Source organism: Meleagris gallopavo, chromosome 7 (assembly GCF_905368555.1).
Source record: "Meleagris gallopavo chromosome 7, MGAL_WU_HG_1.1, whole genome shotgun sequence".
NCBI classification, from domain to species: domain Eukaryota; kingdom Metazoa; phylum Chordata; class Aves; order Galliformes; family Phasianidae; genus Meleagris; species Meleagris gallopavo.
The window spans coordinates 17421702-17438231 of record NC_139410.1 but is presented as its reverse complement, the minus strand read 5'-3'; the positions used below and the strand labels follow the sequence as shown (position 1 = coordinate 17438231).

General features: G+C 37.2%; 2 protein-coding genes across 9 annotated transcripts in view; one reads left to right on the top strand and one right to left on the bottom strand.

The window, feature by feature from the left end:
* METTL8 (methyltransferase 8, tRNA N3-cytidine) overlaps nucleotides 1-16530 on the bottom strand; it is a 78589-nt gene that overhangs the window by 44013 nt on the left and 18046 nt on the right. The window lies entirely within an intron of this gene.
* On the top strand, nucleotides 815-12120 carry CYBRD1 (cytochrome b reductase 1). The gene is made up of 4 exons (XM_085228409.1): nucleotides 815-1445; nucleotides 6927-7135; nucleotides 8410-8564; nucleotides 8756-12120. Exons 1-4 carry the CDS (start codon nucleotides 1259-1261, stop codon nucleotides 9054-9056), a joined length of 852 nt encoding a protein of 283 aa, XP_085084535.1. The 5' UTR covers nucleotides 815-1258; the 3' UTR covers nucleotides 9057-12120.

The window sequence follows — 16530 nt, the reverse complement described above, 5'->3', positions numbered from 1 at the left end:
AGAAGTATTATGCAATCTTGAAAAAATATTTGAGACAGAAGTGGTGACAGCAAAAGCAGAAACTTTCCCTGATTGGGATATAGCAGAACATTTTTATGGGAGATGTGCAGTTAGTGATTATATAAACCCCATCACCATTTCTGACATTTTGATGACATACTTAGTCCTCCTTATTGGTATTTCATTCTCGTTTCTGTTTGGATTATTTAAAACAGTTATTTCCAGAGCAAGGTATTTAAACTTCACTAAAGCACTGCTTATTAAATAGTGCAGGTACCATTCACAATATCACCTCTATAGCTTTCAAGAATTTGCTGTGCTTCCCAGTGACTATTAGTTTGAAGCTGTTGTGACTTGCAGTAGTCTTCTAAATCAACAGTTGTACATTGCTGTCCATCTGGTGAGAAATGCAGCAATTTATGGTGACCAAAAGGCAGCACAGACTTTAATGAAGACTATGAGCTTTGCGTAAGAAACTCGATCACGGTAAACGCACAGTATACATGTTCCATCCTGGAAGCTCACACATAGACATTTTCATTCAGAAACAGGAGAGATGTTTATGTTAAATTTTAAAACTCTTTGACAGCTATTTAAGAATAGAGAATGTAGAATGACTGTTCCTGAACACTTCTATGAGTAGGTCTCAGGTGTGACTAAATCTCCAAAATTTGGCAGGTCTTAATAGAACGATGCCCAAACACTCCTACAAACTTAGCCCAACGTCTATGTAAGAAACCGGGTTAATAGCTGTTTTACATTTACAGCAGTGGAATCCAATCGAGGAATCCAACGTGAGTTGAAGGGGATGGCCACGACAAAAACCGTGCTCCGAGAACAGTACACCAACGTCTTTAAGCACGCTCAGCGGCTGCACTTCCCGAGCTGCGTCTCCTCATCGCAGCAGTACTTCTGGTTTATCTCTCGGTGCTTACGGCCGCGCTGCGTTATTTCTGCAGCGGCGCTGGAGGCTCCCATCGGTGCCCTCGCTCACCGCCACAGCCACGTGCCCAACGCCTCGGGCACCAAGGAGCGGGCGGAGCCCCGCGGTCAGGTCCACTCGCAGTCGCCGTTCTGAGCGCGAAGGACTGGGCAAGGCTGTACAGAATACTTGTAAAAAGCAGCTTGGCGACGGCCGGCTCGCAACGAGCGGCGCGGGGCGGCGCCGCCCGGGCACGGGGCCGAAGGAGGGCGTCAGCGAGGGCGTCCGCCTCGCCCCTCCCGCGCGGCGCTGGCGGCGACGCGCGGGGCTCGGAACATGGAGGACTACGGGCTCTTCCTGGCGCTGCTGGGCTCGGCGCTGCTGGTCGGCTTCGTTTCCGTCGTTTTCTCCCTCGTCTGGGTCTTCAGCTACCGCGAAGGGCTCGGCTGGGACGGGGGCTCGGCGGAGTTCAACTGGCATCCCGTCCTTATCGTCACAGGCTTCGTCTTCATCCAGGGCATCGGTGCGTGAGGGCCCGGTGGGGCGGCGGCGGAGCTGGGGCCGAGGCGCTGCGCGGGACGGGAGCGGCGGGAGCGGGGCCGGGGCGCTGCGCGGCGCTGCCGTTCGGGAGAGCAGGCGCTCGCAGCGAGACGGGACAAAGAGTCCCTTGTCGCGAGCTTGTAGCGGTGGTTTGGGCTGATTGGGCTTCTTTTTCGTGTTTTTTTTTTCCCTCCCTTCAAGCACTTGTTTACCCTGGCCTAGGATTTCCTTGCACTTTGAGAAAGGCTTGCGAGGTGTGTTTTCCTAGTCAGCCTGAATTTATGCGAGCTGGGAATCGAAACGCCAGCAGTGCTGCCCTAGGAAAAAACTTTCACTCGTTTGGCTCCGTCCCTTCTGGCTCGCTCCCCCGTCTCAGTTCAGCACCACCGCAGCCAGACCCAGGAGCAGGGCTTGTGCCAGAGGAAATGCAGCACCAAGAACACCGCTGCAATGCATTTCATCAGCCCAGAAGCTGTATAAATTCTTTTGCAAAATATATATTTACAATTCGTACTTAATTCTGTTGCCTGAGTAATATAAAATGGTTATGATGAGGCGGGGAGACGTTTTTATAAAGTGTACGAACTTTTGATTGCGCAGCGTTCAGCCTTGGACTGACAGCGTTTCCCATTACACGTGCTATGTGCTCACTGTCTGCTTTCCATCACACGCCCTTCACATGTTAGGTCTTAAGGGCAAGAGTTGTTCTTTGAGGCCGACGGGAATGTTGGAGTTTGAACGACATGCTTTTGCTGTTAGTAGAACAGCTAAATCCAAGAAAATGACTGACTTGCACACGATGCCACTGATCAATGGTTTGAGGTGAGGAAAGAAAACTGGCGGTATTCTCAGTAAAGTTTAAAAAGCAGATAATGGTAGTGCCCTAGAAGTACTAATCCTGTAACTTGAGTTAGTATTTACACTAATTGCATGAAAACTAACAGGGAAGTTTGGCAGAGATAACAGCTTCCAACAGTGTTTTCTGATAAAGTCAGTAACAACATTCTGGCTAGTTTCACTGATAAGAGAATGTGTGAAGAAACAGCACCAATTTCTCAAAGAAGGGCAGATGAAAGTTGCAGAGAATGGTGGAAATTCCTTGACAGTTTCACCACTGACCTCTCTGGGGAGAAGGAGCAAGGAGATGATTTTACTCTTCTTACGTTATGAAGAACCTCTGGAAACCTGAAGTATTTTTTTTCTGTGTAAGAGGAGGAATTAACTTAGAATTTCATTGTTAGCAACCTTATTTACATTTGCTTCCCTGCTGAACGACATTTTGCACTCATCCAGCCAGGAAATGTGTCCAGCACATCTGGACATTCATTCCAGCCAGCGCGTTGTTTGGATCGCGCGTATGGCCGCTCGCTCTGCAGCAGGAGCCCTGCCAGGGCTGGAAGGAGCAGCAGGGTGGCTGCTGAGCTCTGGCAAGGCAGGGAATTTAGTCATTTGAGCACACACCACAAATTTAATATTTTCAGTGGCAGCGAGGTATGTTCTGAGCTTCATGGCTTCAAGTTACAAAGAAGTTTTGAGCAGTAAACAACATTTTGAAGCTGGCTTATATAATATTGCTCAATAGGTCACGTAAAGTGTAACTTCTGATTATAAATAAGCAATGAGAAACACCTGTTAACTTCACTAAATACAAATTCTTGTGATCAAGCTACTGAGCTTTTTCTTCTTATAAACACAGATTTTTTTTTTTAATCTTATTTATTTATTTATTTATTTTGCAGACAATACGGGGAGGTTTTCTGCAGAATTTTCCATTGCTCTTTTCTTTCCTCTGAAACTCAGCTTACCGCTGTTTCAGAATTAATTAGTTGCCTCAAGCCTTGTGTAGGTATTTGTAACATAAAGGAAAGTTTATCATGGCTAAAACAAACAAACAAACAAATCAAACCAGGAATTCATTAATAGAAGAGCATTATTTGGAGTAGGAAATCCAATTAGGTAACATGAAAAGCAAAGCTGGAGACTGATGGAAAAGTCCAACATTGAATTCAAAGTAATTTGGATGAGGCTGAGGGATAGCACACCTCTTTGCACACATGCAAGAAAAAGAAGCCCTTAAGTAGCTAAAAGTAGAAAGGAACAGCTGAATACATGCTTCGGTTAAATTTGTGTGCAAGATTTGAAATAGTAACCAAATCACCTGTTTCTTCAGTTCATTAAAGCCTGCACAAAGGATAGAACTGTATTGTCGGTCTGTGGGAGGTAGAAGAAGTGACTGTAATAACATGGATATGGGGAATTAGATACAAAAATTATTGTATGTATCTTGTCAACAAAATGAAAAAGCTGTAGGCACAACAATGTGAGTTTTAACTATTTATAGATGAGTACATGTAAGTAAATTATATTGATAAAGCCCTGTCAGTGCACAGAATTGTCCAGATGGTTTTCCAAAGTGGTGATAATACAGGCAGTAAAAATCTGTGTGCATATTTGTACCATGACTATTTTAAATATTAAGATAGGAAAAACATGAAAAAAATGATTGTAAGAAGGGCTTGAAGGAATAGTATAGTGTGTGATAGAATGGAGTAAATTAGTAAATTAAGAATTTTGCTTTCTTTTTCACGTGTAAAGGTTTTCATAAATACCAGGGCTCCAAAGCAACATCTGCATGCTGCTTCATGTTTGGCCTGCAAATGATAACAGTTTGGTCCCCTCTCAAAGGGCTAATGATGAGAGCCATCGTGATGTAATACAGAATAAATGATTTTCAATTCATTACTAACCTATTAAAATCACACTAGAGAAGCTAGTATTTGGTCACCAGTTGTGACCAAGTGGGTTGTGAGAAGCATGCAGTCAGAAAGGAAGTGGAAGTGGTGATGGGGAAATGGGACCTTGTCTTTTGGCAACAGTAAACAGTCAGATCTGCTCAAGTTAGGATGTATAACTTTACTCACAGCCCTGAGAGGGGATTACAGCAAAATGTACTATCGTGTATTTGTCCTGTGCTACAGCATGCAACATTTTAACGCGTGGTATTGCTAACAAGTCTCAGAGCCATTAGTCTGTATTCCTTGTCTTTCTGTCATACTGTTTCCAAGAGAGAAACAGACAAAAGAAATTTCACGGTCCATAAGAGATCTAAGATTACATGGGTGACTGGCTGTGAAGTGTGATAGTGATTTTGGAAGATAAACCAAATTACAATGGAATCTTATACACCAAAGAAAAAATTTAGCATGGACATGATCCTTTGAGAACAAAGCTGTAAACTGAGACCCAAGATCTGTTCAGGTCAATTTGACTTCGAGAGATGTAGAGTTCAGTACTCCATTCCACTTGAAATAAGCTATTGACAATACTCTGGGCCATAATTTATGAAAAATGAGGAAGGAAGATTTCTGAGATATAATATCCTCATAGAATGTTGAAGCCTGGTTGGGACCTCTTGGCATACCAGTTGTACAAGGTTAGAAATCATAATCATTAGTACTAGGTTAATTGCCTGATGCAGGCAATTATTTCAATATTAACAAGATATAAGATTATCATATACATTTTGTGGAACTGTTGGAGATGCTCTTAAGCTCAAGCTGAATCACGGAAATCAAATTATGTCATATAGTACTGCCAGTCATAAATACTGCCAGACTGTCTTAAAACAAGGCTATCTTCCTAACTTTTTTATGCTGTGCTATTTCCACTTTTTAAAAGTAGAAAGCTGAGAGCTACCTAAATGCTGTATGTATTTAAATATTCTAAGGGAGCTTTCATTCCAGTATTATATTTTCACACAGTATGTGAAAGCAAATATTGATTTAAAATCTACTTGTGGACTGGAAATTCCATTTGTGAACAGTGTTTTCTGTGTGAACTATTTAATGGAGTGCTGTGTTTCCTGTCATACATCCAAGTCAAAATATGCATATCTGAATAGAACTTTAAAATCAATTTGTCATTTTTTATTATTTGTTGTAATGTACAGAATTAATATTCTTTTTTTTTTTTTTCATAAAAAGCTAGAGTTACAGAGAAGCAATGAGGAAGGTACATGAGAATTACTTAAGTAAATACCTAATCTTTGCACTTACCAGGTAATACGTATTATTTTCTAGTGAGTGTTTGAAGCAAGAACTTATTCTAAAATCTGAAATATATTCTTGTTCATTTGTTTTAGTATTGCTAAATATATACTATTTGGATGTCATTTTATAAGAAGAAATCTTAAGTAAGGATTTGATTAATCAGATGAATGGAGATCATTCTTTTTGTCCACTCAAGGGACTATGGATGGAAAGAACGGCCTTTACTGGTCAAGGACCAGGCATGATCATAAGTATTTGTCCCCTGTTGTCTTAATGTACTTATGTGCTCTCACACATTCAGAAACTGTACAGGTTTGTATTCAGAAATATGTGGGGCTTCAGTGATCTGGTCTAGTCTGCGTGCATACACAACAGGCAGTAGGTCAATAGTGGCAGGAAAGGAGCAGCAAGAAACTTGAAGAAAGAGCTTGGCAAGAAGGTCTCTGTTCTGTTACTATTCTTATGGGCTATCTGGAGTCAGATCACTGGAAATTGTTGTTTTGTTCACATCGGTCAAAGCACAGTATGGTGTCACATATGCAAACATAGGCAAAAAACTTGCATTGATCTAACAGTGCTTCAAGAGTTGTAACTGCCAAATATTTTTGTTTCTTGAGTTGGATTACAATTCCCTGATGCTGAGTAGTCTTTTCCCATGTAAAGTAGTCCTACCAATATTAATGTAATAGACACAGCTATATAAATATCACAGAATCATAGAATGGCTTAGGTTGGTTGGAAGGGGCTTTAAAGATCACCTAGTTCCAGCTGCCACGAGCAGGGTTGCCAGCCACTACTTCAAGCTGCCCAGGGCCTCAATCAATCTGGCTTTGAACACCCTCAGGGATGGGACATCCACAGGTACTCTGGGTAGCACGTGCCAGTGCCCTTCATCCCACAGAATCATACAGTTGTTTAGGTTGGATGTAAATAGCATTACCCAAATTTGCAAAGAGAATAAATATTTTTAAAGATATTGCACACTGTCTCAGTTTGTTATCTTCTGAACATAAGAATTGGGTCTTGTTCCTCCAATGTGACTAGCAGTAGAAAAATCAAAACACTATGCAGACTTTCTGTTACATCAATTTAAGAAACAAGGAAAAAATGACACCAAGTTGTTTACTGTTATTTTTTTGAAACACACTTGAATTTTTCAAAAACAGAGGAATACATTTTCTAAAGGCAATAATTTAGGCCTCAGTTGTGTATTTGGAATGTTAGTCTGTATAAGAGAAAAAGTTTTTCAGTAATCATTTGTATTGTTCTAATACTCATTTCTAATGCTCTAAAAGAAGATAAAAGATTTGGTTTTCTCTAATTTACAATGGAACTATATGAATGATGCATAATTATTAAAATCTTAGCGAAGTTACACTGTGAGGAATAAAATCTTCTTTCTGTTCTTTCTTCAGCCATTATTGTGTACAGGTTGCCATGGACCTGGAAGTGCAGCAAACTCCTAATGAAGTTCATTCATGCCGGACTAAATACCATAGCTATGATTCTTGCAATTGTTTCTATGGTAGCTGTCTTTGACTACCACAATGCCAGGAGCATCACCAACATGTACAGTCTGCACAGCTGGATTGGGCTGACTGCTGTTATATTTTATTCTCTTCAGGTCAGAATTTAATTGTGTTTATAAATCAGTTGTAAAGTTAAAGAGTGTGTTGAGTAATTCAAGTACAATAGGCCCTACAATAATAAGACATTGTATTCTAGTATGCACTCTATTTTATATTCTGTGATTTGGCAAATCATCATGTAAATGAGCAATTACTGGATCCCTGACTTCAAAGAAGAATGTATTTTAAAGCGTATTTTGTTTACTCACTGGGTTTATTTATTGTGATTCAATTTGTTGGCAGCATATTTAAACACAGAACTTTTATTGAGGAATTCTCAAAGTAACTTTTTTTTTTTTTCTTTTTCTAGTTAGCATAATTTTAACTTGTCATTTCTTGGCCTCAGGACTTGTCTATAACCAGAACAAGTGCAGCAGGGAGCACTGCAGATCTCATTTATTACTACAGGGAAAATGGTGTTCCTTAAAAAGCAATGCTTTGATAAACATCCATGTGCATGTTCCTGTTGCCAGAAAGTTAGATTTACCTAAATTGAGCTAACTTATTATGTTTTGCATTTGACAAAGAAGGAGAGCAGGGATGCCCCAGTATTTAGCACACATATACAGGTGTGATGTTTTAGCACATAAAATTCTGAAGTCTCTATATTGTATAATTACACTTTAAAAATAAAAAACAATCAACCAGGATGGAAATCCTACATATGAGGCATTTAGTAAGTCAGCTTTACAGTCCAAAGCAATTTTACTAACCTGATAGATCAAGACCAGAGTTATCTCAGTGCTGTTTACTCAGTTTAAAACCTTGCCCATCAAGAATCTGCACTTTTAACTTCCAGGTTTTTTTTTTAACTTCATTCCATGAAATTGTATTTCTGAAGTAAAGGCCATTCTGATCTTGATTTATGAATAAATCTGAACAGAAGGGGAGAAAAGGTATTGAAGGGACTCTGAAAATATAGTCACCCCTTTAGTATCTTATTTATATTACTGATAGTGAAAAGTTGTGTTTATAGTACTCAGATTGGTAGCAATTTTAGCATTAGCAGTATGCTTAGATACTGGTAGGAGGTGGAATTATTTATAAAATATTTTATGTCTGCTTTCCAGATAATGATCCAGAATGACTGCTTTGGTTTTGTAAGAATACGAGAATACGTTAAAAAAAAAAAAAAAACAATAATACCAATTCCTGTGAATATTTTAACTGAAAGTATATCAAAACTGAATTTTTTGATGATTTCAATTTTGCTTCAGAAGTGCAGCTTGTTTCCCATACAGCTTTAACTACGAATTTGTTTTGTGTTTAGCTTTTCTTAGGTTTTGCTATCTTCCTACTCCCATTTGCTCCAGTACCTCTCAGAGCAGCTCTCATGCCAATACATGTTTATTCAGGACTCCTCATCTTTGTAACAGTGATCGCAACAGCTCTCATGGGAATCACAGAGAAACTTTTATTTGCACTGTAAGCATTCATTTTTCACTTGTTTATTAAGTGTATTCATTGCATACTGTAATTCTCTTTGTTATTATTCTGCACAATCTAGTATTGAGATAGTGCTTTGTTTTAAAAAGACCTCTTATCTATTAGGAGACTACTGGTTTAGACTCGAATTGTCTTGAAAACAATTGTCTTTTTTTTTCCTCCTTCCAAAGGAATAGTACTGTGTATAGTACATCCCCGCCAGAGGCAATTTTTGTCAACTGTCTTGGTCTCTTGATTGTCATATTTGGTGCACTTATTTTGTGGATGGCAAGCAGACCCCACTGGAAGCGCCCACCAGAAGAGAATGCTAAAGTTCAGCGGCCCAATGGAGGGGCTCCTGAAGGCATGGAAGCAGAATCCACAATGACAGATGGCAGTAATGCAGACAAATCTGATGTGGGGTTCAACAGTGAAGCAGCCAGAAAACGAAACTTCAAACTCGATGAAGCAGGGCAACGATCAACTATGTAAAGAAAATATATACAATAACAGTACAGCTATACCACCAAAAAACCTCTGTTCCTCCCAGTTTAGTTATATGGATATATACAATGTGTCCCAAACACTTTGTATTGGTTCATACTCAGTCCTCACTCAAAAAATTGAGAGCATGGATAGTATCACATATTGGGAAAACATTTTCCATATCACTTCACAAATTAATGTGTCTAAGAGTCATAAAGAGTTATTGAGACTAAATTATATTCTGATAGATTTTAAAGATATGAGAGCAAGTCGTGAAACATACCAGAAAACAATTTAGCCATTAGCACATAACTTTTTGCTAAAGTTCACTTTTCTGAAGTCATGATCTATCACATTGATTAAATCCCTCACCAACTGCTAAGATCTGCAGGATTGGAGGTGACTCAGCACTTAGCTGAGTTGCACTATAAAAATCTTTTAATCTAAAATTCTGAATTCAAATGAAGAAATTAACAGCTTGCCTGATATCTTCATGATATGTACTGCGTTTAAAGCCTTCTCCGTTTTTGTTTTTATTTTTTAAATCTAAATGTATCTGTGGACTTTTTTTTTTTTAAACAGCTCCACCAAATATATTGTATAGAAAACATATCATTATTGAAATCTTTGGAAATTGTAAAACATCCAAGAATCTGTCTTATTTTGAAAGGCATAGATACACGCTTAGAAAAAATATATATATATCACTTAAACCAGGACTTCCTTCTATCCCAGAAGGCTGTGGTTTACTCTTGATTTGATTGCACAGTTCCTTGGCATTAGACTGGAAATTAGTAAGTTAAGAAACAGAACAGACTGGTAGCAGATACAAAGAAGAAAGGAGCTTGAACTGAGAAGTGTTTTCTGCCAAGAAACAGCTGAGCTTTGCTGATTTGACTGAAATATTACCAACTAACTGAAAGTTAGTTGTAGTATTGACGTTCTGGTGCCACAACCATCATCATCATCATCATCATCATGAAGACATTCTTTAGTATACATTTAACTGCATATAAACTCTATGACTTCTCTTATTTGACATTTAAGTGTTAAATAATGCAATTCAAGTCTCTACTGGCACTTTACTTTTATAGCTCTTCTAGTAATCAGAGTATTAATGTGTTATGCTCATTCAGTTCTTTCACAGATATAAAATATACTTACATTTTTTTTTACTACTATAGAAGAATTACAGGATATTATTTTGATTGCACATTTCCAGAGTTATGAGCCTTTGTATTATAATCTCTATAAAAGTCATCTTGGAAACTGCAATACCTGTTCCAAAGAACTAGATATAGGCAGTTTCAGACAGCAGATCATTTTCTTTTATCATTTTTGTAAATAACTACATAAACTTGCATCTATATCAGCATCTCATTTCCTGTTATTTGATTTTTTATGATTTAACTGTTTGAGTGCAGTACAGAAAACTAGCATAGGAATTATTAGAAAAAACTTATCTGCTCTACTATTTGGTACTCAAGAACTACATCCCAGAGTTCTGTTTTCACTTACACTATATGTGTGGGTGTCTGATACCTTTTCAGCATTGGTTTCATTAGAGAAAACAAATGCTTTTAAATGCCTTACTACAGCGTTCAGAAATGCAAGAAGGAAATATTATCCTATTGTGTGAGCACTTATCCAGTCCCATAGTGTACAGTTTTTTCACTTGGTTTTTCAAGCATAGGTTTTTCACGTTCTACACAATTGACTGCTTTCCCTAACCTAGCTTCAGCATAAAATCCAACTACTGTTGATAGCAGCATTATGAAAGAAAAAGGAGAGCACTAGTTTTTACCTGAAAATAGTGCTCAACTGTTAGGACATGATTGCTTTATGCATCTCATCATTCTTCTGGAGTGTACTAAGCTGTGTTATCTTCTTTCTTGTCATCTCCTTATATTCTGCTAAAACCAGTCTGCTTTTCTGATGAAATCAGTAAGCATTTCACAGCTGATGGATTCACAGTCTTTGTGAGAGATGTTCTGTTAACACTTTCAAAGTATGAGTTAATGTATGTAGCTCAAAACAGGTTATTTTAAGTTGCTATGTATTACGCTGTTGCTGCATCTCATCTACCTTTGAAAATGAGCTCATTTGATGCTTGCACAGTGCTGAGTCATCTAATAAAAGGTGTGCGAGGCAGAGCCTTGTCCAAGGACTGATCTAGAAGAAACTCTTAACTGTACACTATATTGGGAAGAAGAGAAAAAAAACCTTAATATCTCTTACTTCTTTTATTACAACATTGACTTGGATGCATCAGAATTCCATATGCTTTTTGAAGTTAAGCTACAGTAATTAATATGCCCTTGGGTTCCCATTTTGTTCCATGTACTGGTCAAGAGTAATGATACTTCCATTCTAGAAATTACAGTCACAAGCAGATAAGCAGTGATAGCTCATTTCCACGAAGCATAGGTTTCTGACTGCTTTGAACTTTGGAAGGTCCCTGCTAGATGCAGTAGTTCTGAGTTCCTAAATCTTGCTCCACCTTAGTGTGTGCAATTTAAAACAGACTGAACATACTACAGACTATCAGCTTCTGTTCTAAACTGATTAAAAAGATCCCGAGGTACTCAAGATCTAACTAACACAAGGTTAATTCAAGCGTTAAGTAAAATATCGTACAGCTTCAGAGAGTAATTTTCTTTGGAAATAACATGCTCCTACAACTGCTTCTCAGAGTGGCCTTCCATCACATTTTCTTTCATAAAGGTGTTGTCTTGCAGTACTGGCCATAGAAAAAGTGGTGGGTTTTTTTCCAACATTAATGAAACTGAAAAATGCTGGTGCAAATGAGATAAAACATACACTAATTATGTGCACACATTTTACTACTTGTAGAAGGCATATGATACTGTAAATATGTATTACATGTATACATGGATATTTTATTGAAAGACTAACAGATATTGCCAAATATTTTCTAATACAGAAGACTTTCATCTTTTTCTATTTCAGAAAATTATTTTCTAACTGTTCATAAGAACTTAAAGAACTATCTTATTGTTTTGTTATCTGCCATACTTACTTGCAGATTAAAAGAAATGTTCAATTACAATGTATATTTTCCTTATTCTTTTTTTATGTTAATAAAATAGACTTTTCAAGCTAACCACACCACTGAATACAGATCTATATTATGGTACTAAAACACAACTTTCAGCTTGGCAAAAGATTCAATTACTTTTAGGATTGCGTTTTTTTTGAAAACAGAAACGGGATTTCTCATTTTCTCTTAAGATATTACAAGTGTTACTTGTGGTTTTCCGCATGAGATGTACGTACTGTGTAGTATTAGAAGGCTAAAGTACAGTCATTGTATAATGAAAAGCGAAGGAATTCACTGTATAAAGAAAGAATCTGCATTACATTTGGTCATAACAGGAGTTTCTCATTAACTTTTTTAATCTGTTATCAGTGACATAAATCAGTCATGAGATTACCACAGCCAATAAGATTATCATTTCTGATACATAACTAAAATGGTTATGTAACGTGCTATAAGAGCCACATATCAACAGATAAATAACATCAGACAAACTGAACACAGAGCAAGGTTTTGACCCATGGAATCTTCCAACCCAAACTGAACTGATATAAAAATCATCTAGCAAGTTACTCAGTGATAGGTTATTGACCATGAAATGCTATAAACAACAAAGAAATCTGTAACCAAGCAAGAATCCAACTATAATCTTGTGCTTCGTAATAAGATTAATTGGAAAATCTTCTAAAAGTGTAAAGAATACAGATTACTCCTGAATATCATACAGTTGTTCACTAAAACCTTCCAATGTGACCATCATCATGGAAGAGTTAAAATATATATATTTTATATATGTATATATATATATATACAATCAGCACCACAGCAGAACATTTTCTACAGTCAAATTTTACTTTGCTGTATCCAAACCAATTATTTGTTGCTTATAACAACTTCTCTTACCATCTCACGTAGGCTGGGTTTCCTGGTAAAATAACAAGTGTCTTTTCAATATGTTGGCCATTTCAAAATTCAATACAAGCTCAATTGTAATCACACTTAAAAGAGAGGGCTTTAAGTTTTGACAGGAGGACTGAATTTGTGTATAGGAGAGTCTTTGGGGTTTTTTTTCCCTGCAAATACTTGATGGAATTCTTATGTACAGATTTGTGCATTGTATTATGGTATGACCAACACATTTGATCTCTGTAAGACTAGTACGCAGTAATAAGAGTATTACCACACAGGAATAGCCAAGTCTTTGTCAACAAAATAGATGAAAATAATTCTATTAATGCAGCTACGAGAAGAGAGGAACCGAAATGAGTAAATCCAATTACTACTGTGCAGATATCAAAACTCTAAACAAATGACAAGGTGATAAATAACTCTGAGATCAACTTTAGCATTTGTGGTCATCATAGACTACCAACCAACATATGCTAGCTTGAGGCTTTGCTTTATAGTTGCATCTATGGTCACATGTACCGTTGTACTGATTACTGTTTGCCTCTCACATTGCCTCTGAAGTAGGCAACGGTTCTTCAGGCCATGGCCCATGAAGTTCCATATGGATTTACCTTAAACATTATAATCTAGTATTTTAACTTGAAAGCGTGATTTGTATGACTCTCCTCTCAACAGTCTCTAAGGATAATCCCAGCAGAATCATTAGTTCACAATGGATCTAATTCATCCACCTTTACTTCAGCTGAATGGTAGCAGTGACAAAGGACTGAATTAAATAATAAGGCTAAGCTTTGTAATTAAGGTTTCTGTTATACAGACTGGCATCCTAAAACTAATCTGATGATTAAGATTGCTATAGACTTAACATCTTCTCTTCCTAGCAGAAAAGAATGGTCAACTCCTACATAATGATCAAATTTTACAAATGGGTCATTTTAAATCTATTTCACTTTCTTCTAGTATAGCTTTATTTTGATGTAATAGTAGATGCTACTTCTCCTAAAATATACTCGTTATATTGAATTGAAAAACTGCTATATGCTACCCCACAAAGGGGTAAAATTACTTCTACTTCGGCATCTTGTAGTAAGATGTGGCATATTGATGCCCTTAATGCAAATGTATGATTTCTCATTTCAGTTTGTTCTTGATTGGAAAGTAATGTATCACATCTAATCAAATCAAAGGCCATCTGGCATAGCATCAAATAACAATTAAAAACATGAAGTATTAAGCCAAGACTGTAGTTACTATACATACATTTTCTCCACTGTCTCTAAGTCACCAAAATTACCAGTCAGGACTTGCTAGTCTTTTGCTAGCTCAACTGGTACGCTATTTAAAAATCTATGAACTACAAAAAACACCAAATCCATACTTTGCCCAGCACCAATTAAGTCAAGTAGTAGGTATTAATAGACCTGTCAGAAAATGATAACATTTATGAAAATGCTTGCAATTCAAATTTCAATTTTCAGCAGTATTTTGTTCAAAATTCCATGCAGTTCCACTAAACATCTGCAAGACATTATTAAACAAGTAAATTTTTGAATATGCTTGTAGCAGATTCTTTGATTTTCATTCGCTGCATACACAACCACTAATCCACTAGATGGCAAGCTCTACCAAACTGGCCTCTGTCAGATGCGAATCAGTTGCTGCTTTAGATGATATGTCATCTGTCTGAAAATAAGTTCGGCCAAGACAAAAAAAAAAAACAGTTGTCACAGGTTCACACTCTTCTAAAGTGGCCAATTAAACTATAATATTTCTTCATCCTTTCAATACTGGAAACTGTAGTGCCCTACACCATCTCCTTAAACTGCTTGTTATAACTTCTGTACCAGTACAAGCTCAGTTAAAAGAAATAACAAAGAGAACATGAGCATGAAAACGTAGGGAAAAGGTCACATGCAAGATACAAAAGTAGCAGGAATTGAGAAAAACAGGAACTTCTAGCACTTCTGCCATTTGATCTTGTAGCCTTCTATAAAAGTTGGCCCCCAAAAAAGTGAACACTAGAGCCAATTACAAATAACCAAAAAAAATCAAGTTCTCCCCTCTGATCTAACATAGATCATAACAGTTTTGGGACTTAATTTAGTCAAATAGAGTAAACAGACTTTGGAAGCATGTTTTCTGTTAAATTCCACTGAATATCTTAAACCACTGAAGTTATTTTGGACTTGCTGCACTGGCACTACTTCTGGATTTGACTTGCTTACTTCTCAGTCCATCTATACTGGAAGATGTTTTGTCTCTTACAGCTGACTTATGGCGCTTTTTCCTGGTGTTAGAACAGTGGGAGCATGCACGTAGGGCACAAAGTCTTCCACAAAGGTAAGTATTCCAGTTTGGGTGGCAATATTCAGAGTAGAACTGATTTCCCGGGACATGACTGTCATTACAGCTGCAACTGAAATTTCCAGTTGTAACTCAGGTACCAACACAGAAATGAATAAAGGAACCCCCACAAAGGGATCTAACTGCACCTAAGCGTGCTTTCAGCTCTTCTCAGCAACACCAAGGTCATAGTCTTAAATTAACAGGTGATAACAATCCTAAGAAGGTTTCACACATTTCACATTTTCCCTACAAACTGCATTATTTCACACTTAAATATCATTAATCTTCCCATCAAATTACATATACTCAGTTCACTAAATAACATTTCTCTTATTCCAAACTTTCATCTCTAGTTCTTCCAAGGATATTTTACTCCTAACTATTTCCCAAACCTCTGATCTACTCAGGCATAATCTTACTATCGCTGAGTACACTTTCTGCATTTTACAATCCTTGTAAATCATTCTCTCATTTTGATAAGGACACAATTTAGTACAAATAAGATACTAATGCCTTAAAGGACTAATTTACTACAATGTAACCTCTTGTGCAATGTAAAAACTAGATACAAGGACATTTTGTACATCAGTCCAACAGTCAAATTCCATTACAAGCCACACTCCTAGATTCATCATCTTGTCAATATGTTTACATGATAGGTTAGTTATTTGTATTATATTTAGTATTCTTGTCCTTATCTCTACACATGAGCAATCATAGCACCCATAATAAAATTACTACACATTCAGAAATGTTACTAGAACTGTCATAACAAAGACCACATTGATTTATTTTTTTTTACCTAACATATAAAATAATTGAATTCAAAGCATTTTTTTTTTTGTTTGGTTGTTTTAGAGTTTGTCTTTAGATATGATATGTAACATCCATCCCATAGGCTACATCCAACAATTTCCTGTTACTTTAAACCCACAATTTCAGGTCTGACCCACTTTGAGAGAAGACAGCCTGTGTAGCCGGTATGTAGAACACTAGGAAAAGCAATAACTTCCATTTGTTCTCTGCACAAATTTGTTTATTCAGAAAAAGGTTTTGAAATAAAATGCTTTCAAAGGCTGGCAAGCCTGCTGAATAATGAGTTGTTACTCTCTGAAAGAACATTACCTTAAAAATTACAAGAAAATCTGAGTGTTTTAATGAGTGGAA